Source organism: Perca flavescens, chromosome 14 (genome assembly GCF_004354835.1).
Source record: "Perca flavescens isolate YP-PL-M2 chromosome 14, PFLA_1.0, whole genome shotgun sequence".
Taxonomy (NCBI): Eukaryota; Metazoa; Chordata; class Actinopteri; order Perciformes; family Percidae; genus Perca; species Perca flavescens.
Genome location: NC_041344.1, coordinates 26,229,440 through 26,253,693, shown reverse-complemented (window position 1 = coordinate 26,253,693; position 24,254 = coordinate 26,229,440). Strand labels below are relative to the sequence as shown.

The following is a 24,254-nucleotide window of genomic DNA, read 5'->3' as shown; positions in this document are numbered from 1 at the left end:
TCATTTTGAATAAAAAGTTTTATTTACTTGTTGACTTAACTTGTCAAAATAAATACCTAACAGCAGAAAAAAACGTGCACACACTGTCTCAATTCTCAATTACTCACACAGGCAACGAAAACGGATAAAAGCTTGGAGGCACACCCACACCAACACACTCTGCACACTGCATTTCTTCACTTGTGAGAATCTTTTGTCCTATTTCTACTGTACTGGTCTCCGTTATATGTCTAAACTCAAACATTAAAAGAACAGTTGCACATTTTAGGTAATACACGTTTTTGCCTTCTTATCGAGAGTCAGACGAGAAGATCAATATACAACTTGCGTGTCTGTGTGCCGAATGTGAAGAGAGCTGATTAGCTTAGCTTAGCATAAAGACAAAGCAGGGGAAAACAGCTAGCCTGGCCTTGTTTTTAAAAAACATTTTCTGCTTGTGTACAAATTAATCAAACGTGAAAATATTAATTGGTGAGCTTTAGTGGTGCAAGTAAGCATTTCTTTTTTTTAACGTTGGACCGAGCCAGGTTAGCCGTTTCTCTCCCTGATTCCAGTTTCATGATATGCTATGCTAAGCTAAGCAAAAAAAACGATATGCTCCCGGCCATGAATTGACTTTTTTTTTTTTTTTCACTACAAGATATAGCATGTTGAGTAGTGAGAGTTTTTGCTAGGTGTTTCTTTCACATTGGACGGAGCCAAGCTAGTGGTTTTCCCCCTGCTTTCAGTCTTTATGCTAAGCTAAGCTAAGCATGCCCCTACTGCACAGACATAGTCCTATCAATCTTCTAATCTGACTCTCGCCGAGAAAGCGTCAAAAGTACATTTCCCAAAATGTCCAACTATTATTAATTAACTCTGAATGAATCCTTGTAGAGTCAAGGATTTGCCTCATCTGTCTATCCTGACATTACATATTGCTTTTTGACCCTCATATGTACAGATATACAGATGTACAGATATACAGACACATAACCGAGATACTGCACATTGTGCAAACAGCCTGGGCCTTAGAAAATGAATACGTCGGCATTGAGTAATGAACGTCTCCAGCTCTAAGTTCATAGTTATGAAGTACTGAAAGGACAACAGGGTTGTGGAGTAAGATATTTGAATCCAAGCATTGTAGCTAGCGCTACAGTATACATCCACACAGCATTTTGGTCTTCAAGAAGCTCTTGCATGTCAAATATATGTCTAAATCCAGAAGCTGGACCTTTCATGGGCACCCCTCCCCAGCAGCTGGTGCTGCTGCGGTGGCCTTTGCTGGCTGCCAACCCTCGTTTTTAGCCTCTCTTCGTCTGACCTTTCTCTGTGCGGCTGGTGAAGAGGCCGCCTCTCCGAGGGAGGAAGGCTCCGATGTTGATGGGGAAGACGCTGTGGAGGGGGAGGAGGTCTGTGATGCTGTCTTGGAGGTTCAGTGTTCCGTCTTGGAGGTTGGCGATAGCTTCTTGGAGGATCAGTGCAGCGGGTTGGAGGTTCAGCGTAGCTTCTTGGAGGGTCATTGTAGCGGGATGGAGGGTCATTGTAATACTTTGGAGGTTCAGCGTAGCTTCTTGGAGGGTCATTGTAGCGGGATGGAGGGTCATTGTAACACGTTGGAGGTTCAGCGTAGCTTCTTGGAGGGTCATTGTTGCGAGAGGGAGGGGCTTCCTCCATTGGCCTCACCACATTGATCTACACAAACAGAAAAGGTATTTATTTTTTAAATCCAATTTCAAACAAACAATGCTCAATTGAAAAATAGGGGCTGCTGGATTATGGAGAAAAAAAAATCCTAATTAAAATTGAAATGACGATTATGTAACACGATTACTCATTGACTTTTGGAAAGACGCCGCATTTACTGAGCTTCAAAAACAGTTCAACAAATCCAACAGTGAAAACACCTTGAACTGTGATATTTCCCGTTGATACTTTTCCCTTTTGAAGAGGTTTATTTTTATCTATTTTTTCATTCAGAACACAAGACAAAATAGGAGTTTACTTGCAAAAACAAAATAATAGTTTTTTTCTCTATGACATTGTTTTTGTGATCGTTAGGAGCCGAAATCGTAATCACAATTACAATTCGAATAATGGCACAGCCTTAAATTGAAAACACCTCACGCACCATCTAAATGGATTCTTTTTTTTAACCCTTGTGTTGTCTTCCGGTCGTTGAAATGCTGTCCTTTCAGGTCAAAATTGAAAACTTTTAGTTGGCCCTTTTTATCAATGCTTTTAAAAAAGAAAAAAAGAAAAGAAAAAAGGTCAATAAACCTAATATAAATGACATTACCAAATTTTAAAAAAAGCAGATATTATGAATTCTTCTGACTAATAGTTAAGATAAGAGGATGTTGACTGAATCACAGAATTCATGTCAAAGTTCAGTCAGGATGCGGTTTTTAAACAATTAAAAAAAAAAAAAATGTAAATGCTATAGAATACAATAAAGACCCAAAATTCAGTGAAAGTAATCATGAATTGTATCTGTGAAGAATGTTGTATGGGTAACATCCAACGTACATCCATGCATCAGTTATTTTTTGGCAATTTGGTTGAAAGAAACCTATATTTCTGATATACAAAAAAAAAACATTGAAAACGGGTCAAATTTGACCCAAGGACAATATGGGGGTTAAAGCAGCTCAATGTGTTGTACTGTACGTCCCAGTGGAAATCTCACCGCTCTGCCATAGTCCCTCCTCCTTCTCTTCCTGGTAGGGCAGCAAGGTAGACCCAGGAATGAGACGCAGACAGCCAAGCACCGGGATGAAAACACCGTCTGGGTGACACAAGTCACGATCAGAGGCACCCAAAGGATCAGCGTGGTACTCTGGGGAGCGTTGGAGGAGAGGAGTTAGCGGCAAACACCAGCTGGACCATATGGAACCCAATTTGAGGCATGAGCGGCAGGGGACACGGTGTGGGAAATGATGCGATACGTACAAGCTTGTTTTTCTAAGACGGCTGTGGGAATAAATAAATAAATAAAAAAAAAAAAAAAAAAAACAGAAGCAGAGTCTGGGAGTTTGCACGGGAGAGTCAGCATTGTGAATTAAATATGTGGAGCAGAATGTTATCAAAGTAAAAGTGTACAGAGGGAATTCAAAGAAAACGAGCTGCAGGTTTTTTTTTTTTTTTTTTTTTTTTTTTTAGGCAGGCTGACTTCAAAGAGAATGAACGTTTATGGTTCAAAAGTTTGGAGCTTTCTTTGGAAATTCATCATGAAATATGCAGGAAGCACAAAACAATAAACCTTGCACAGCCATCATTAGTGCCTCTGAGCAGCTATGAATGTCAGAACCAGAAGCCCGAAACACACTTTCAGGTGATGTAATGGGCCCTACGGCGGCCATATTGGAGGTCCCTTGCTAATAGGCAACTTGTTAGTGAACAGCCCGTCCTGCAGTCTCAGCAGAACACAACAGTTACTTCTGTACCGACTCGGAGTTGGAACGGACTTTTTTAAAAAGGATAAATCTGGTTTATTATTTCTTTTTTTAAACTTTATTTGGAGGTACGACCAAATGTGAGCACAACCAAAACAAGACAAATAATCCCGCGTTTTCGGGAAAACGGACTAGATTGGGCATGAATTAATTTAATCTTCATTGTCTTTTGGAAAGATGTTGCAATTCTTTAACTTAATAAAAAAAAAAAAAAAACATTCTGAACACAGGACAAAATAAGAGATGCACATTTGCCCCATAGGGTTACATGGCAGCCGGTTACAGCTTAATACTAGACCAATGTCAAAGATTGTTGTTCCCATCAGTCACTTACACACAAAAAAACATAGGAAAATAGGGTCCAGGTTGAAAAAAAAACAAAAAAACTGTAGTTACCCTTTAAAAACCAAAACGTAGCAAGAGCCTCTTTCCGACCAAGTAGTTACAGGAACGTTGTTATAGGAACAGTCCACTTCTAAACAGTTCTCCTAACTACTCTACCCCAAATACCAGTTTTGCCATTTGCATTCGCGCTGGCCAAGTGGCCATAGGAACTGGTAGGAGGGGTAACGGAGTGACGCCAGCACGGCTACGGTCTTAATAGCGCCGTCACTTGACTTTAGCGCCACATACAACAACAAACCAGCATGGAGGAGGCCATCGGAAGGGTCCCTCTTGCCGGGATCCTCGTAACGGAGTTTGAACGGCGGCGTTTAAAGACTAGGCTGGAGTACAATAACAGAGGAAAACAGAAAATGAAGGCTCCGGCGTAATATGATCCTAATTAAGATGATGGAAGAAGACAGAAGAGCAGGCCGATTGCAACAGACAGTGAAGAATACGTACTGTTTGTGTTTCCTGCCCTGAAAGTAGGAGCTGAAAGAGTTACAGGAACTGCAGTCAGAGGAACTTAATAATCCCCAAATTGGTCCAATCGGAACAGGAGGGGAAAAAAAAGGGTTCTAGTAACGTTATGTTCTAGGAACTGTAAAAATCCCTCCGGTCATAAAGGGACTAATGTAAATGTGTCACAAAGTGAATGAAAAAATGAAAAACACAACACAAAATGCTGTGTTTGTGGTATTAACGGCTCAAATCCGAGACTGAGCCGAATGTATGTATTTACAGCGGGACTGGCGTTAACTTCTCCCATAGAGTACAAATCCAGCTTAGAAATCCACAAAAAGTCACCCAGCGTACAAATTGTAGACTACTAGGCGTGCTGAAATGCCAAAGTGTTGCCGTGTGCTGCTGCAGCGGTGAGGCTGAGCCGGCCCGGCAGTCCATCTGCAGCACACCGGAACAGGACCGGGAAAAGTGTCCAGATCCAGTACTCGCTCTTAACCCTTGTGTTGAACACGCAACTTTCTGTTTATTCTAGGTCAACGTTTGAAATAAAAACTTTTTGGTCGTCTTTTTTTGATACAATTGTTGCTTTTCCCAATGTTTTGGTTGATTTTTATTTTTTTTCTGTGCTTTTTTTGGTTTTCTCCGCACATTTTTCAATATTTTGGTCACTTTTTTCAACGTTCTTGTATCAGTTCTTTTTTAGATGCTATACATATAACTGTAACTGGTTCGGTTCCGACCTGCGGCCCTTTGCTGCATGTCATCCCCCTTCTAAGCTGTCCTGCCACAAATAAAGTCCTAAAATGCCCCCCAAAAAAAGGAGGGGCAAGGCAGTATATAAATATTATACCGACACCGATATGAGGCTAAATATCGTAAGGGTTGGATATGGTAATATTGTGATATGACATGGTTTTAAAGCAGGGGTCTCAAAATCGCGGCCCGATAGTTTGTGGCCCCCGCCTTAATATGAAAGTTTAATGTTAGTGCGGCCCGCGAGTGTGATATGTATGGTACTTTACAGTGTTGTGTGCGGAGCTGAACGAACCCACCAATCACGGTGGGGTATATGGCTCTCGGGGGCGGGACATCGGCCGGGCTTGATGCAAGCAGAGAAACATTCCTCAATGAGTGAAAGTTACAGCAGCGTTGCCATGGAGTGTTTTCTTCCGTGCCTGGATGGCTGCCTCGTTTCTATTGGGCACACGCGGACATTCGTCCCAGCGCGATGCGTTCACAACACTTCACTTCAAGTTGCTGCCCAGCGGGACATTAAATGTATATAACCAGGGGTTAAATTGGGCCGGGGCTTCGGGGCTCGGCCCCGGCACATAAGCTTGTTTGTTCGGATGTGCCTGCTTGCAGTCTAAATATGTCACGAGTTCATGTCGCTGACCAAGCAAGAACCGGTCCTCGCTGTCGCATCTCCGCCAGCGGTAGGGCTCCGAGCCGGCCACGGCTCACCTCCGAGCATCGGAAAGCCCCACTCGGTGTGCGTGCGTGCGTGCGTGCGTGCGTGCAAGTAAAGAGAGAGAATGGGAGAAGAAGTTTGTGTGAGGTGGACCTGGTCACCACAGACCCAAATCTTCTCAGTTGTTGCTACTGTCATGCTGCATGTCCGTCTCTTCATGCGGCACATTATGTTTGGCACATTGTATGGGTCACTTCTGATATCAGAACAAGGTAATACAGTGTGTAATCAAGTGATGACTGATTAACAGTAATGTAAATGCTAAATGCCCTAATACCTGTTGATACTACAACAATGCAAAGTATAGGCTCTTAACCTTGCAGTTTTGCACATATAATGTAAGACTCAATTTCTCCATTTCTTTGCACAAAACTCTCCAGAAACTGCCATGTAACGGTTTATTTTTTTTTTTTATTTCCCGGGGGGGTATACCCCCGGACCCCCCTAGAATAGGCTATATATATATAGTTATACATACACGTAAATGGCACTTAGAGTTAATATGAGGTCTCTCTCTCTGACAAAGTAAATCAAAGTGATGCGTATACGCGGCGGGATAAAAGAATTTAAATAATAAAGAGATTTGAGAAGGTTGGAATTTTTTTAACAAAGCTTTTCTTGTGGAAAACCTGATGCGGCCCAGCCTCACCCAGACTCTGCCTCCAGCGGCCCCCAGGTAAATTGAGTTTGAGACCCCTGATTTAAAGGCTGCGTTACAGTAAAGTAACATAGTTCTCTGAACTTGCCAGGCTTACCAGCCGTTTTCGTTCTCATTGTGTAAATATTTGGTGAAAGCACCAATTGTCAACCCTACAGTATCGCCGCAATATCGGCATCGATGTATTTGGTCAAAAATAAAGTAATATTCTATTTTCTCCATATCGCCCAGCTCTACTTAAAAGCAAAAAGTACTCAATGTAGAAAACAAATCCTCACATTTCAGAAACTGGAAACGATCCAAACAGTTCAATCAACTAAATGGTCTGATCATTTCAGCTGGACTTGTGGGCCGTTATATTGTTGGCTAGTTTCATTTATGATAAAACATCGTATTTTATAAACTACACGTCGAGAGCAGAAATCTTAATTTGTAAAGTAACTAAAGCTGTCAGATGAATGTAGTGGGAGTAAAAAGTATAATAGTTCTCTCTGTGGCATAAAAAGACTCAAGTAAAGTAGAAGTACCTGAAAGTAATAGGGCTGCACAATATTTAGTTATTTTTTTATCGTCTTCGCGTTATCAACTGGCGCGACAAACACATCGCGAAAGGCTGCGACATATAGACACTCCGAGATTTTTGTAATAGATGAAAGAAAATACGATTAGAAAACTGCACTTTGTCATTCTTTTTTTAAGTGGAGCCTTTTATATGCAATGTTCAATTTGTTCAGTAAAATAATGATTTCCTTTCATGTGTTTTAAATACAACAAGCACTTTCTTTTTTTTGCAGAATACTGAAAGCAGCAGAAATGCAGAACTGAGTACACTTTAATATCGGTTTATTTATCGCAAGTAATATTGTTATGTCGATATTCAACAACATTGTCGCGTGTTGCAGATTTACCTCATATCGTGCAGCCCTATACAGTACTTGAGTAAATGTACTTAATTACATTCCACCAGTGCACGCACACGCACACACGCACACACACACACACACACACAGGGCTGACGCACACGCCAGTACACTCACATAGACGCGTGTGGGGTCAAAAGGACACTCCTCGGTAATGCTGGAGTAGCCGGCGGCGTCGGGGAAGTGGCAGTGAGTCAGGAGATCACGCTCGCCGTGAACGGCGGCCCACACCATGTTCACGGAGAGTCCGACGGCGGAGGCCGCCGCCATGAGGGCTGCAGCCAGGCTGACGCAGAAGAGGGACCACGTCTGGGGGAGGAACAGACGGAGAAGAGACAATCAGGGATCCAAAAAGCTGACGGCTCATGAGATCAAGCCTTTTTCATACAGTTGGGAAAAGTGGGGCGTTGAAATGGAAAATGTAAATTCTCTAAATTTTCCATTGCTTTAGCACAAAGTTGCTTTAGTCATGTTGAATATTATTATTAATATAAGGACTGCAGAGAATAAACCATATTAACCCTCGAGGACAAAAGACGCACCTGAGAGCCCACGCAAAACAATGTCATTTTAGACATTTATTTACTATTATGTATTCATATATTACAGTAGGTTACACTTCTTTTGTGAACCCAAGACTTTTGTAAATTAATTTCAAGCACCCTAAGTGTGTTTTTTTTTTTTTTGTTCACAAGAGATTTGAGAAAATTCAAAAAGCGAACGTCAACTTTTCAGCTTTAGGGCCAAATTATCTCTTTACTCGTTGCTTTGGGAAAAATTTGGACCCCACTTGATGGATGATTTGATATGAAACACATGGGGATCAGGTTAAAAAGATATTTAAAAATTCCCTTAGACTTCAGAGGGGTTAATATTAACAACATGAGATATGGAGATGTAGGCAAAAAAAGATCAATTAATTGAGAATTGATGAAGTAGTATGAACGTTTAAGTTATGCATTTGGAACATGTTTTTGATTTTGCCTTAAAGCGACCATCTTATGCTCATTTTCAGGTTCATAATTGTATTTAGAGGTTGTACCAGAATAGGTTTACGTGGTTTAATTTTCAAAAAACACCATATTTTTGTTGTACAGCACATTGCTGCAGCTCCTCTTTTCATCCTGTGTGTTGAGCTCTCTGTTTTAGCTACAGAGTGAGACATCTCACTTCTGGTCCATCTTTGTTGGGAGTCGCACATGCGCAGTAGCTAGGTAAGGACTACTAGCTAGAAGCTAGCGCTGCTAGCGGTTAGCTACCTCGTTCTCAGGTATTCCACGCAAAGTTGGAAGCGCGCCCTCGTTTAGAAGAAGTCTCCCGGCTAATCCTGCCTTGTACCGAAGTTGGAGAAACAGCTAGCTGGTGTGGTATTAGCTAAAGTGGTTAGCACACACCAAATGTTTCGGCCCTGCCGATTTTGACCATTCAGACTCCCATATCTTTCTCAAAACAGCATGGAGGTTTTTTTCCAAGTTTGGATGCGTGTGGAAGCACCAAAGACACACAATAACACCCCAAATCCCCAAAAAAGTGATTTATTTTTTTCATAATATGGGCACTTTAAGTTCATTGCTTTTCAATCCAGACTTTAAAAGGTGTCGAGTCATGTGTCACACAACAAACCCAATAGCTTTAGTTTGGATGAACTCTGTGTTCTATTGCAGCTTCTCAAGGGGCTTTAACACAGTCCAGTGGAGGCTTAAAGGGGCAATCCACCCATTTTACACATGAAGATCAGTCTACTTTTACTTCCATCCAGGGCCACGCGGAAGCTGCAGTCAGCAGAATTTTCATATAAAAAAACAAAACTTAAATACAACTCAGAATGTTTAGACTTGTCCCCACCCCAAGAAGACAAAAAAAGTCTGCTAAAAATTCCACAGATTTTCATTCTGGATCACAGCTGAAAACTGTAAAAAATAAAATACAAAAAAAAAACATAGATTCTGTTTGGGTCTGGTTTTCTCCCAAACCTAACGGAAGTTCATTTCTAAATTCCAACTAAAATGTCAATCCTCCTTTGAACAGTGGAAGAAGCTGCAGCATTAGAAACTAAAGCTATCAGCTATGAGCGATAACACATGACACGGTGTGTAAAAAAAACAAAAAACAAACAGTGAACCTATCTTTTAATAAGGTGAGACATAGGTACAGAAAGTCTGGAGACATTCAAAATCCCTTTGTGAAGATGACTGAGTCGTGGGGTCGAAACTCGATAAGAAGAACAAGAATTAAAGGAGAGAGATTAGAAGCTAGTAGTAGCCAGCGTGCGTGATAAAGGACGATATGAGGACTGTGTAAACGTGAAAAAAGGGAGTGTTAGGATTACTTGTTATTCATGCAGCGTGACGCCTGGATGAGTGAGTAGGATAACGAGACGGAGCAGGAGTTTGCCAAGTTCACGGTTGCTCTCGCTGACAAAAGGGAACAGGGAGTGGTTTATAGCGGCAGGTTTGGCCCGCTGCCCCACCTGTCCCGTCGGAACAGCCCAACAGCTGATTAAGTAAACACGAGGAGAAGCTGTGCTGCACGGCCTGAGGGAGAGGAGAGAGGAAGAAAAAAAAAAATGAAGAAAAAAAACCACACACAAACTATTCCAGCTCTGCAGGGCCAGATTGAGACAACTGAGGCAACATGCAGGAGCTCAAAGAGGGTTTTTGAATATCCTCCTGGCAGGATAGACCGAAGCTAAGAAAGCGGGAAAATATAATAGAATAATAAAATAATATAATATAAAGAGAAAGCAAGTGTAAATGGAGGTAGACAGATCACAATTAGCAGAGAGTAGGGATGTCACGAGAGCTGGTACAAAAATTCCGAAAACGTGACGCTACTCGTTTTTCTACAGTACCGCATGTACCACAGAAAGACAGAAAGAAGTTGAAACTAAAGAAAAACACATGGCCTGTCCCAAACCCCCCCTCCCTTCAAATGTTTAAATAAAAGGTGTTAGGCTATGTTCACACTTGGTAGATTTTTGGACTTTTGTATTTAAAAAAAAAATAAAAAAAAAAATAAGATGACAGCCTTTTGGTTCCAAAAAGCAGCCGAGAGCATCTTTTGTTGCTATAACAACAGCCACTGCTACAGTAGCCTAGAGCGCTATGTGGAAAAGACGGCAAGTGTGAACGTAGGCTTAATGGGTTATTGTTTGTTTTGGGGTTGTTGTTTTTTTTTTACACACCGTGGTATCGACTTCATTTGGTATCGAGTAGCATGTACTTTTGGTGGTATCGGTGCCGACCACTAGATTTTTGGTATCGTGACATCGTCGGCAGAGAGTGCCTTGAAAATACTGATCATGGCGACGTAGGAAGAATCGATGGACAGAGTAGAAGAGAGAAAATGAAAGTAATGATACTAACCAGGCCTCGACTCTTCTTGTTTTTAGACAGGACAATAGCCAGAATGCCAACAAGAATTCCCTGCAGAAACAAGACACATTTAAAGAATATTCATATTGCTCCATTTGCAACTATACACATGGCCACTACATGAAATAGGAGAAGATTTCACTTTCTCAGACACGCTCAAGGTAGCAACAGTCTAAAGATCTCAACACCACAGCTGTGCTGCCACTAACACACATTTCAAATTGCTTCTTTAAAGTGCCCTTGTCGGCTATGAAAGTTGTTTTTCCATCTAACATCTACATCTAATTCATGGTATTTAACCCCTCCTGTTATCCTCGGGTCAAATTTGACCCATTTAAAAAAAATGTTTCTATATCAGAAATTTGTGTTTCTTTTAAAGTGCTCATATTATGCTAATTTTCAGGGTCATAATTGTATTTAGAGGTTGTACCAGAATAGGTTTACACGGTTTAATTTTCAGAAAACACCATATTTTTTGTTGTACTGCACATTGCTGCTGATCCTGTTTTCACCCTGTGTGTTGAGCTCTCTGTTTTAGCTACAGAGTGAGACATCGCACTTTGGTACCATCTTTGTTGGGAGTCACACATGCGCAGGCCTAGGTAAGGACTACTAGCCAGTCAGAAGCAGAGTATGAGGGCGTGCCACGCTAGTAGCTAGGCGAGCATTAGAACGTGTGTTACAAAGTGACGAACGTTGAAGTATGTAATGTCTCTGAAGTAAAGGCTGGACTACAGTAGAGCTGTTTGTGAACAGGGTTTTCTGTTGGAGATGTTAAGTCCCTTTGGGGTGGACTTTGGGCTTTTTCACTTCGTAAACCTATAACGCCCAAAAAAGATATATGACACAATATAGGGAAAAAGCCAAAAAGCCTAATATGAGCACTTTAACCAAAGTGTCCAAAAAAGTAACGTGGATGGTTCCATCGTAAAAGAACGGATCAGTTCACAACTTTCATTGAATTTTGGTGTTCAATTAAATATGGGATTTGGAGAAAAAAAACCAATTGATAACAGAACGTTGAAAAAAGTGACAAAAACGTTAGAAAAAGAGAAAAAGAAATTGGATAAAAGTGACAAAAACATCGGGAAAAACGACAAAAGTGTTGAAAAAGACGACCAAAAAGTTGCCCGGGGCGACGGAAAAGACAAGATAGAGTTAATATGTTATTTAAACACGGCTCAAGCACTTCTGGTTAGACGCTAAAACTAAATGTTGTTGCTCTGTACTTGTGACACGTGCAATGACAATAAAGTTGAATCTAATCTCATCAGTGTTGATGATCAATTTGAGATTATAAAATAAATCTGTGACTGATTCAAACAACCATTTTCTGCAGTTGTAAAGGGGAAATGACATGTCATAAATTAAATGATCTTCCTATGAACAAAAAAGAAGAGGATTCCCGAACGGTTCTTGGTCAACAAATAGCCCTAATGACTAGGAGGATCCAGTGAGGCCCACGTCCAAATAACCCCTTTTGTTGCAATATTGATTTTTGTACTGAGAATGTTTCCGCAGTACTTCACGATCAATTCTAGTTACATTTGTAGATGCATTTGTAGCTTGTGGTCGGCAGGGTGCAACCACAGCACTAATGGAGCATGGAGATGTATATGCAATGGTTTGGTTAACAGTTGGAAAATTCCCTTATACCCGAATTCAATGCCTTGTCATTCAATACCAAATTCCAATACCTAAGGAGCAAATCTCATCAGCGAGCCAATAAGCCCTCGGCATGCTTTTGCCGAGATCTAATAATGCCGGTGATTGGCTGTAGTCGTAGAGACAAGCAGGGAAAAGTCCAAGTTACACACAGAGACAGGGCTCACGTAGTAGGAGCTGAAAAAGGTAAATAAAAAAAGATTTCTCTGCAACGCTGTAATTTGTACGCGTGTACGTTCAAAGGTTGTTTTAGTCGTGCGACGGAAAACTCCGATTGGACAGATAGTCTAGCTAGCTGTCTGGAATTTACCCTGCAGAGATCTGAGGAGACAGTTAACCATAGTCCTCAGAAATCCACCGGAGTTTAGAACGCCAACACAAAGGAAGAGGAAGGGGACGGACATCCGGCCGAAATGAAAGACATCCGGCGGCAGCTGAACAAATCCCAGAAACCAAACGTCGTGGATATAGACCACGATCAGTAGGAATCTTACTACGAGGCCCGAGGTGAGAGCGACCACGTTGGAGATGGCGTACTCCACGGCCAACGCCTGCTTGTTGAGGTTGATGTGTCGGAGCACCACGCCCTGCACCAGCGCTCCCAACAGGAAGTTAACATGGCCGACGAGGACCATGCACAGACCCATCTTCATCAGGCTCTTGGGCTCCTCCAGGCTGGCACAACACACTCCTGAGGACGGGGAAAGGAGGGAGGGAGAAAAGCAGGTGGAATATATATATATAAAACAGAGAGTTGCAGTGCTTTCAGGTAGAGGCATGGGCCGGTATGAGATTCCGACGGTATGATAACCTTCAGCAAAAATATCAAGGTTTCGCGATATTGCGGTATTGCAATTACAGCTTCAAAAATGTATTATTTTTGAAATGTCTGAGTTAGGGATGCACTGAATCCAGGATTCGGCTTTGGATTCGGCCGAATATTGGGCTTTTTGACGGGGTTCGGGTTTCTGCCGAACCTTAGAATTTTGTTCCACCGAACCCTACGCTTGCACTACGCACGCTACGCTGGCCGCCGTAATGACGCCGCCGTTGATTACAATGCAGTAGTCTGTGAGAAAGTGAAAATGGAACTCACGAGCAGAGAAAAAAAAAGTGTTGTTTGGCAGTACTTTCAGTCAAAAGAAGGCCATTCAAGTCCAGCCACATGTTCAATTTGCAACGCCGAATTGTCTGGTGGTGGCGAGGACCCTAAACAATACACAACATCGCCAATGTTACAACATTTGCGTATGAAACAGCCGAAAGAATACGAGCAACTTCAGGTACGGCAAAGGAAGGCCAGTCCATGCTTAAAACTGGTGTTAACCAGACGAGCATTACCAGCTTTGCTAGCCCTTCTACTACCTTTGGACACAATGCCTTCCGCTTTGCAGCAGTACATGATTGGAACACACTACAAAATACTCTGAAACTTACGTCTCCCAATTTCCACCTTTAAGCTTAATCTTCAAAACAACACAGTCGATTCCTGTTCCTGCTGATAAACATGAATCATATTTATACATATACTTAAGCATTTTATTTTTTCTCTTTGCTATCTACTTTTATTTTTTTATTTGCTTGTTCTGTGTGTTATGTGTATGACATGTATATGTTTAGTTGTAGAGTACGTTTTCATTTATTTCTGTAGCCTCTTGGCCAGGTCATGTTTGTAAATGAGAAGTTTACCTGGATAAATAAAGGTTAAATAAAAATGAAATAAAATAAAAAGCCCTACACCGAACAAACAGTGGGCTTGGATCTTGAGATAGAGTAAACATAGGCCTATGGTAATTGTCAAAATAGTTCTTCCCACTTGTCTTCCTGGCATAATGCTGCCTATTCTTTTTTTTTTTTTTTTTTTTTTTACAGTTAACGTAAAATGAAATGAAAAATACACTGCTGTGGACCCGGCAGAATCTTAACCAGTGGATTCGGTATTCGGCCGAACCTCAAAAATCTGAATTCGGTGCATCCCTAGTCTGGGTACACAATGTATTTTATGTGGGAAGGCAGAGATAAAAGGAGGGCTTCTTTTTGGTGGTGGTTGAAAAAAATCTAACAAGGGAGCTCTTTGCTGCAGGGGTCATCCAATGGTATCAGAACAGCATGAAAACCAAGGCACTCTTGAAGAAAATATTAAAAAAAAAGTCTTTTTTTTTTAAACACACTGCCACACTGGCAGGGACAGGGATTTCTAAGACTCATAATAAAAATAAAATAAAAGAAACAGCTCATACAGGAGCGGTACCGCGGATCATTTTAGTGGTTTTGAAACAGTCACTTTTTCAGTATATTTTCGGTATACCTTGAAACCGGTAACCGGCCCACGCCTACTTTCAGGTGATTGTTACGTGATGCGTGTTTGCCCATGTTGTATTGATCACAGACACGAGAGCCGGGTTCAAAACCACAGCAGAGATGTTACTGGTATTAATGATTAGCTGCTAAACACATAACTAGCCTACAGTACAGGCAGGTTCAGACTGGAACTGTCCCGAACAAGTCGCTAAGGAATAAAAAAAAAAAAAAAATCAAACTACATTTGACATGAATTGATTGCAACTAAAAATCCAAGCTGGAGTGAAGAGGATACATTATGCTGAATCAACAATTCCTGCAGGCTATGGATTCATTGTGTAGCCTTGTAATATTCAACACATGAAAAGCACTCTGCTTGTCCACGAAACCTAACTTGGACTTAACACAGAAACCTAGCAAATGCCATCTGACAAGAAAAATAAAAATAAAAAACTGAATTTCAAAACTGAAGACAAACTTGTGCCTTGGCTTAATATGGACACTGAGACCTGTTAGTTAAGTTACACATCTATATTTGTTGATTCATGCAACATAGATATAGGACACATCCCCATTTAAACCTGGTCACTGCTCCCATCCTCACAGCTGAATATTTGGGGAATTCAAACTCACATATTCCTGCATTCACTCATACAAAAGACTTGCAGAGCAGATGTGTCATTGCATTTCACATCAGCATTCACACCTCCAAGGAATGTGGTTTGAAAATAGACTAGAAGTGCAGTACTTAACTCCCATTTGCAGTTTTAATATCACATTTAAATTAATGTAAAATATCAGTAGTACTGGGACTTTGACACAGGGCTTGTTGAATCTGGTAGGAAACCATTTTAACTTTTGAAGGGATTTAGCTACAGAGAAAAAAAAAACACTATTGGATTGACAATGCAATTTTAAAGCTCTCTTCACAAGACACACAGTTCATCTCCAGGCTGGTGTGTCACACCTCCACTACCACACCCAAACCATTCCGAAAGTTTGAAACAAACAAATATGTCTGTCGTTTCCACATTTAAATAACTATGTATTACCTGAACCGGCCATCTCTGTTGGGTCACCACCATTCGGTTATACTGACGGTGAGTCCCGTGCCTTGAGTTTATCAGCGTGTCCCCCCCCTTCTCTCCAAAAACTACACTCTCCTGTCAACCAGCCGGACGGACAGACGGACGGACAGACAGACTGACACTGCTGCTCATCTTTTTCAAAATAAAATCTCGTTTTATTTAGGAATGTAATCACTAAAAGCGTATTAAACTTGATAAACACTGTGCTGTACACAGTACTTGTCAAACTATCAGAGTCGCTTTTTGGAGTGGAGTTCCATAAACCCAGTAACTACGTTTCCTCAAGCAATTGTAGGCATGTAGATGAAAGTCAGAAAAAAATGGCCTACTGAGCGAAGTGCAAAGAAAATGAAGGAAAATGACAAAAGTTTAAAATTATGTTTGAGTAATAATCAGTTGTAAATGCATTATCAAAATATGTTTTCATGTCCCAAAATGCCTCTGACGTGCATTAGACGTGCAACGGTTAGGGCTATTTCTTGTGAAGGAATACGTTTCATGCTTTTATTTTGAAATCAACACCAGTTGTCTGTCGAATGTCGGCAACCTTCACAGACAAGCACCTCTTAGTTAGCACCTCCCTGTTTTTAGTGATAGGAAAAGTTATGGACATGCTGTACAGGCTACTTTAGTGTAAGCCATGCTGCAGTTAACTGACTTTATTCATAAATGTTGGGGGAATGTTTTTATTTTTTACATTAAAATGTTCTTTTTAACTAAATGTGGTGCGTTAAGTAGGCTAAAACCTCTTATGCTAGTTCGGGGTCAACACCTGGATCAAAGCCTGGGGAAAAAAACAATAAAGACAACTGTACTTTTCTCTCTAATTACAGTTGCTAAAGAGTAACATAAACTATTTAGGAATATTGTAGGAATGCAGAATAGCCTTAGCATTACCTACAAATAATACATAACCCCAAAACAACTGAACTCTGGGAAGGGATCATTGTCATGTTTTCTGAAGGCTGCACATTCTACTACACATGTTAGTGTAGTATGACTTTAGTGCCACCAGGTGGAGAAATGGCGCCATTAAATTAGGAGAAAGCAAATCTTACCCATGAACGTGTATTTGCTGTGGTTTTATTATTGAAAAAAAAAACAACTTTATTTAGTGCTTTGGCAATCTTTTTTTAGGGAATACAAGACACAAGTTGTATTACAGTGGTCACAAATATGAGCAATTCTTCAGTCCATTGAATAATGATCGATTACCTGGATGTACAGCAGCCAACATCACTACAATATTCAGCTTTCTTCTGGTGCTTAAATATTTATTACACTTGTGGGGGAAAAATATAATATATTTATATTACATAATGAAATGTATATGTAAAATTACTTTTTTTTATGAAAATACCCTCAATGGGTAAAATTGCCACCCTATTGTCTAAGTCATTTAGAGGAATAAGAACAAATACTGATTCCCTATACTAGGTTTCCAGCTATGATGTATGAGATGGCTTACAGCCATCACAGTCCATGTCAGGGTGGAGCGGTGGCATCTTTCTAGACGAGGCGTGGGCGCTGCCTCTGTGTTTGAGGTTCACCACCCGGAAAGCAATCAGGTAGAAAATCTCACAGATGTTGAGCACCACACACAGGACGGACGCCCCCACCATGAAGTAAGTGAAAACGGTCTTCTCGGTGGGCCGGGATATGTAGCAGTCCACCAGATTAGGACAGGGACTGACATCACATTGGACCTTCCTGGGCAGCTTGAAGCTGTCGTAGATGTAGTGGAGCAGGTAGAGAAAAGTGACCTCGAAGGCGGTCTTGATGAAGAGGCTTATCAGGTAAGTCCACCACAGGCCGCCATGCTTTTGGCCCGTGTTGTCGTACAGCCGAGTGTCCTCGCCGTGCTTGACTCGGTACTTGCGTTCCCGCTCATCGCGGTAGGCCACGTGCAGCACCACCATGAAGGAAGGGCAGGTGACGAAGATGAGCTGGAGAGCCCAGAGGCGGATGTGGGAGATGGGGAAGAAGTAGTCGTAGCAGATGTTGGTGCAACCCGGCTGGCGGGTGTTGCAGTCAAAGTGTCCCTGGTCGTCACTCCAGACACGCTCGGCAGCAACCACGAAGACCAACACCCGGAAGACAAAGACCACGGATAGCCAGATACGCCCGAACGCAGTGGAGTACTTGTTGACTCCACTAAGAAGACCCTGGAGAAATTTCCAATCCATGAGTTCAGCGTTGGCCCGTGACTCTTTGGAAGTCGGTCTTTAAACGTTGCAGGAGGTAAATTTTAAAGACTTGAGAGCTAAAACACAACAAAGAAACAAAGACAGAGTTAGGCAGTTTTCCGGAGAAATACAAGGTTTTAAAATACTATATATATATATATATATATATATATATATATATATATATATATATAATCAGCCTTGATTGAGATAAATATTCTGTAATCTGTTCCGAATATTTCACTGCGTATTTTAGATCGTCGTTCTCTTTGGCGATCAAACCATTTCTTTGACAGCTACGAAGCGTCAATCCCCTCTCCTACATCTCACAGTTGAAAGCATTTTCACTTGCTTCCAAAATTTGGCACTTTGAAGAAAGATGCCTTTAATAATTTGCTGGCACACTTATTCAACACATAAAACCCCCGGCTTCAGCCTTTTACACTTTTAGGAAAGTTAAGACAGAAGGTAGAGTTTGTATAATGTTCTTCCATCCTGCCTCTTAATGCCAGAAGTCCAGTTCTGCCCTCAAATGTAAAGTTCTTAGCTTTGCAGAGAGTCTTTCAAACATAATATGACTGTCCCAAAATATACAATCATGACTAAAAATGTCTTAGCTTACCATAAGAAAACTCTTCCGCTCAGTCCATCGTGTCCCCTGTCTTGGAAATAGACTATGGGAATGCCAACCTCTCTCCTACAGTAGGTCTATGATAATGATCACGTGAATCAACTCTTGGCCATAATCTAGAGGTGGGGCCACGTTTGGCATCCACCCAAAATTAACATTTAAACCTCCTACTACTCCCTGTCAGCATCGTTCTATCTTAGAACTGACATTCAGCTAACCCAAGAGCTTTGAGAACAGTAAGTGTTAACAACTATGGCAGTTGTATTGTTACGGTATATCCTTTGTAAATACAGGAAAAATGGCTCAAGCAAACATTAACAGACACAGTGGTTTGACCGAACAAGGAATTTGGTTGCAGTGTGACAAATGAATAAAGGCAATACAGTATAATGAATAACAAGTACACCTTGTACACCTACTGTAGCTATAGTGACTTGATATCAGCCCCATTCGGGAACCGTGATTAAGATATATGCCCCTTTGTGGCTATGATTAATCAGTATTAAACATGGCCACCACCTAACATTTGTTTGTGCAAGTGCTCTGGAACCATGGGCACCCAAATACACCGGAGATAAGGAGCAAAATCAGATACAGTATAACAAGCGTTTGCTTGTTTTATTTTCTTAGGTAAGAATGGGCAAGTCGCTCTCTCAGTTTTATGATACCGTCCTTTAGAAATCAAATCTCGGTCCGCTGCTCTGATGGAATGCAGGATGTGATTAATTATTATCGAAGTGGGACTTGTAGGAGTGGTGATTTTCACAACTTTTGTCAATAATGTTACTCCCATCACTTATCATGTGTAGATCATTTTGTACATTGTTGTAATCCACCATCTAGATCTCTATTGGTTGAATGTACTTTATAATACTGCACCCATTTGTATCTGCCCTGCATGTGGTAGGTTCATTCAAGAGGTCCGATTAAAAGAGCTCTCGTTCCAAAAAATTACCTGAATGATACTGAGGTAATCAGTTTAATACGTGTCTAAAATGTCTGTTTGTGTTAAAGTACACACACTGCGGCTTTCGTGTATAAGAATAAGTAAAGCATTTTAATTTTGTGGCCATACAGATAACAAAAAAATCTCATGTTATGAAATTATCACATAAATACTACAGTCACCTTGAGTGTATGTCAGTTATTTTAGATCACAAGCCTTTAAAAAGCCAAGAGATATTAATGGGACAAAACATTGTATCTTCATTTGATGTAAAAAAAGAAAATGAAGACATGAACTTTGTAAACAACATTTCCTTTGAAACCACTAACATTTTACCGATAAATGTGTCCAACAGTACAAAAGATACTATTCTTCCAAGTCAAACTAATAAACATGATGTATGTCTCTCAGGAGATTGCTATGCTGTACGCTGGGGCTGAACTCGCTTTCCCAGATCCTGAACTGCCGTTGTCGACCATGTTGGCCTTCTCCGGAACCGGCTCTTTGAACGTTGAGTTCTGCTTCCCAGTCAGAGGAGTTCTGGTCATCATGAAGGAGTTGTCCCTCACTGAGCGAGTTCCTCTTCCGCTGCACTCCCAGAACCTCTTCCCACACAGGTAGAAGACCTCGCAAAGAGTGAGGAAGATGCACACGAAGCTGGTCACCACCATGAAAACTGTGAAAATCTTCTTCTCTGTGGGCCTGAGGAACACAAAGGGACGAGACAGAAAGAGTAAGATGAATATTTATTGATTCCTTTAGAAAACTTGGCTTTTAAAGTGGAGGTCAGAGGTCAAGTTCAGCCATTGAGATTTCAGGATCTTTACCTATTTAGAACAGGGGTTGGCAACCGTGCCGTTTTAAAATGTTCTTGTTAATTGGTGTGCCATATCAGCATTAAGCCTGCCGTCATCCACCGAGCCTGATCAGGCAGTGCTATTTTTATTTTATTTCATTTTTTGCGGAACGCGGATGGGGAAAACGTCAATCAAACTACCGTAAATGTGCTCCTGCCAATGTTGTGAAATAGGTAATTTGGGATTATGCTCCCACACATAATGCTAGTGTGTCATTTGTTGAGCTACTGCGTGCCAATGGTGGCCCAAGTTTGCTGACCATTGATTAAGAACCTCAGAGGTACCCTTACCTGGCGATGTAGCAGTCCACCACATTGGGACACGGCTCTATGCTGCATTTCACCAACGGTGGGAAGAACGTGGCCTCGTAGATGTAGAAGAGCAGGAAGACAAACACGCCATCCACCGTTATCTTGAACAGCAGGCTAAGGAAGTAGGTCCACCACAGACCCCCTCGCTTCTTCCCTGTGTCATCATACAGAGGCGTGCAGCTTTCTCCGTACTTCAGCCGGTGTTTGCGCTCACGTTCTTCTCGGTAGGACACATGGAGCGTCACGAGAAAGGACGGGCAGGTGACAAAGATCAGCTGGAGAGCCCAGAGTCGGGTGTAGGAGACGGGGTAGTAGTGGTCGTAGCAGACATTGTGACAACCGGGCTGCCGCGTGTTGCAATCAAAGTCCTTTTGCTCGTCGCCCCAGACCTTCTCGCAGGCCACCAGGAAGACCAAGAGCCTGAAGATGAAGACGATGGCGAGCCAGATGCGACCGAACGCCGTGGAATATTTGTTCACCCCGCTAAGGAGGCCTTCAAGGAAGGCCCAGTTCATGCTTAGGTTGGACCACCTTGAAGAAAAAGAAGCACCAAATACGCCGAAATGTGGCAAACACTGTGCTGAGCCAATACAGATGGCTTGGACACGGACTGAACTGAAAACGTCAGGCACTAACTTTAGTATGGCACTTATTACTACTGCCTTCTTGGCACAGGCTGAAGGGGAGGGAGGAATATTGAACAAAGCAAACATAGACTCATTCCTGTGCTGCAGTCGCTGCAGTGGAACTGGTGATAGCAAACACCTTGACTAACAGGAAGGAGAGAGACAGAGAGAGGCAGGGAGATTGATTCACACATGAGCCCAATGCTGTTAATGGTACCACAAGTTCCTCTCAGTTAAAAAAAAGATGTTTAAAGAGGTAGTTTTTTTTTTAGGTAATTTTGGGGAAATGCTTTCTTGTTGAAAGTTGGATAAAAACAACAATACCGCTGCCATATCTATTATGTTAAATTTAAGCTACAGCCAGGAATTGGCCTAGCCGTAGCAGGTAACTGACTTTCGATTGGCTTTACACAATACAGTCGACACAGCTGGGACAGCCATAGCATATATTATATACTGATTCATAAAATGGTTTAACTATTATGTTTCCAGATGGGGCAAAGAAAATTTTTCACCCTCAGAGTGCTGGTTCTCCGTGATGAAATTCTTTAAATATTGTCCAGCATTGAGGAGACTGTCCGCGGGATGGTCCACCATCTCAGTGCATTCTCATGAACGGGGTTGTACGGTATCGTACACAAATGTACGCACAACAGCTCGTATGATATCCCGCTAAAGTAGGCGAGCACCGGCTGGTCACGTGACGCAGGCTACAGATCTCCGTGTCAGAGGACGTTACAGTCGAGCCGCCAAAAAGCGGGCACCGTGTGGCGATGACACGTGAGTTTAGGCACCAAAACGACTAGTTACGTTTAGGAAAAAAAAGACAGCAAAAAAGTTTTGCACATATCATGTAAGACTCGATTTCTCCATTTCTTTGCACAAAACTCTCCAGAGAGTGACATTTAATGGTTTATTTTTCAAAAAAAGAATTCCCGAATTCCCTAGACGAAGGATCGGATCACTTCTTACATTTGAATGAATTGTGTATTTTTTATTCAATTTTTACAGCATTCGAAACAGTATCCTGACTCAGCTTTGACAGATATACCAGTCTGTGATCCACTTAACATCCTCGGATCTTAGCTATTAGTCAAAAATAATTAATAATTTCTGCTTTTTTAACTCAAAAATTAGGTATAATTCCATACAAATGAGGTTTGTTGACCATGAATTGCAAAAAAGAAGTGTAAAACTAGTGGTAACATGTTGGTTTTAGTGGTGCATATAGCCTACTGGTGGTACTGAAGAAAAAGCATCGAAAAAAGGAACAAAATAGTTTTTTTTTTTTTTTTAAAAGCGTCAAAAGTACAGAAAACAAACGAAATAAAAAGTGTTTTGATCAATTTTGACTGGGAAGTCGAGTTCACGGTCAACGGGAAGACAACACAAGGCTTTAAGGTTCCAGATCAAAATCAAGTCATTTTACCTTGAAAACCACCCAAATGGTGCAGGGGGAACAACCCCCACCAACCACAGGTGATAACTGGGTTCAAGCCCCAGCAGCATTGGGCCCGAAACCTATGGATCTTTTTCACAGCAGACATTTTCACTTTTCACAGTAGGAAAAGCACAGCTGAAGTTGATAACCTTAACGATGGCTCAGTTCCATCAAGTTTCCCAGTAAGCTATTTCAGTGAGTCAGCATGCACAATACCAGGGCCTCTCCTAAGTGGAATGCAGCCATCATTAATGGTCCCATGACATGGTGCTCTTTGGGTGCTTTTATATAGACCTTAGTGGTCCCCTAATACTGTATCTGAAGTCTCTTTTATATAGACCTTAGTGGTCCCCTAATACTGTATCTGAAGTCTCTTTTATATAGACCTTAGTGGTCCCCTAATACTGTATCTGAAGTCTCTTTTATATAGACCTTAGTGGTCCCCTGATACTGTATCTGAAGTCTCTTTTATATAGACCTTAGTGGTCCCCTGATACTGTATCTGAAGTCTCTTTTATATAGACCTTAGTGGTCCCCTAATACTGTATCTGAAGTCTCTTTTATATAGACCTTAGTGGTTCCCTAATACTGTATCTGAAGTCTCTTTTATATAGACCTTAGTGGTCCCCTAATACTGTATCTGAAGTCTCTTTTATATAGACCTTAGTGGTTCCCTAATACTGTATCTGAAGTCTCTTTCCCGAAATTCAGCCTTGGTGCAGAATTACAGCCACTAGAGCCAGTCCCACAATGAGTTTTCCATAGGATGTGCCATTTCTGTTTCTGTAGCTATTGAGGAGGAGAGGGGGGCACTTTGCTCGTTTGAAAGCCATGATGTCTCTCTCTCATGGGTGGGCCAAATTCTCTGGGCGGGCAAAGCAGAGAAAGGGGAGGTAACCTTGCTCCTTATGACCTCATAAGGAGAAGATTCCAATCGGCCCATCTGAGCTTTCATTTTCTCAAAGGCAGAGCAGGATACCCAGGGCTCGGTTTACACCTATCACCATTTCTAGCCACTGGGGGACCATAGGCAGGCTGGGGGAACGCATATTAATGTTAACCTCATAAAGTGAATTTTTCATGCCATGGGACCTTTAATGGTTTTGAATAGACCTGTGCTTTTCCTACTATGACATGTCAACATGTCTGGCATGAAAAAGGTCCATTGAACCAATATAATTGGTGGATGGGATATATATATATATATATATATATATATATATATATATATATATATATATATATATATATATATATATATATATATATATACATACATATATATATATATACACATACATATATATATATATATATATATATATATATATATATATATATATATATAAAAGATAAAGTAACCTACTTAACTGTTGGAAATAGAGTGTCGCTATATATGCTTTATAAACTTGATACATGTATGAGCATTGTTGGTATTTTAATTTCCCAATACTTATGCTAAAATATAACCTTTACTTTTATTTTGGAACATT

General features: G+C 41.2%; 3 protein-coding genes across 4 annotated transcripts; all 3 read right to left on the bottom strand.

The window, feature by feature from the left end:
• On the bottom strand, positions 1 to 15,853 carry LOC114568067 (keratinocyte-associated protein 3). Of its 2 annotated transcripts, XM_028597430.1 has the most exons (6): positions 15,728 to 15,853; positions 12,869 to 13,065; positions 10,701 to 10,760; positions 7,453 to 7,644; positions 2,672 to 2,821; positions 1 to 1,677 (listed from the first exon to the last, which is right to left on the bottom strand). In XM_028597430.1, exons 1-6 carry the CDS (start codon positions 15,738 to 15,740, stop codon positions 1,198 to 1,200), a joined length of 1,092 nt encoding a protein of 363 aa, XP_028453231.1. In that variant the 5' UTR covers positions 15,741 to 15,853; the 3' UTR covers positions 1 to 1,197. The 2 variants fall into 2 exon arrangements, with proteins under 2 accessions (XP_028453231.1, XP_028453232.1); XM_028597431.1 differs by lacking the exon at positions 10,701 to 10,760.
• Positions 15,854 to 17,208: 1,355 nt separating this feature from the next.
• LOC114567771 (gap junction beta-3 protein) lies at positions 17,209 to 17,949 on the bottom strand. Its single transcript, XM_028596878.1, has one exon. The coding sequence runs from the start codon at positions 17,947 to 17,949 to the stop codon at positions 17,209 to 17,211; it is 741 nt and encodes a 246-aa protein (XP_028452679.1).
• Positions 17,950 to 19,933: 1,984 nt separating this feature from the next.
• LOC114567770 (gap junction beta-4 protein) lies at positions 19,934 to 21,209 on the bottom strand. Its single transcript, XM_028596877.1, has 2 exons — positions 20,674 to 21,209; positions 19,934 to 20,228 (listed from the first exon to the last, which is right to left on the bottom strand). The coding sequence occupies exons 1-2, from the start codon at positions 21,207 to 21,209 to the stop codon at positions 19,934 to 19,936; spliced, it is 831 nt and encodes a 276-aa protein (XP_028452678.1).
• Positions 21,210 to 24,254: the final 3,045 nt, after the last annotated feature.

Excerpts from the sequence above, each read along its gene's own strand:
- LOC114568067 (XM_028597430.1), bottom strand. Across the intron at positions 10,761-12,868 it reads CTCTCACCTCGGGCCTCGTA|GGAATTCTTGTTGGCATTCT; the intron begins GTAAGATTCCTA and ends TTGTTTCTGCAG. Across the intron at positions 2,822-7,452 it reads TTGACCCCACACGCGTCTAT|AGTACCACGCTGATCCTTTG; the intron begins GTGAGTGTACTG and ends AACGCTCCCCAG.
- LOC114567771 (XM_028596878.1), bottom strand. The coding sequence starts at position 17,949 with ATGGATTGGAAATTTCTCCAGGGTCTTCTTAGTGGAGTCAACAAGTAC.
- LOC114567770 (XM_028596877.1), bottom strand. The coding sequence starts at position 21,209 with ATGAACTGGGCCTTCCTTGAAGGCCTCCTTAGCGGGGTGAACAAATAT. Across the intron at positions 20,229-20,673 it reads GTGGACTGCTACATCGCCAG|GCCCACAGAGAAGAAGATTT; the intron begins GTAAGGGTACCT and ends TGTGTTCCTCAG.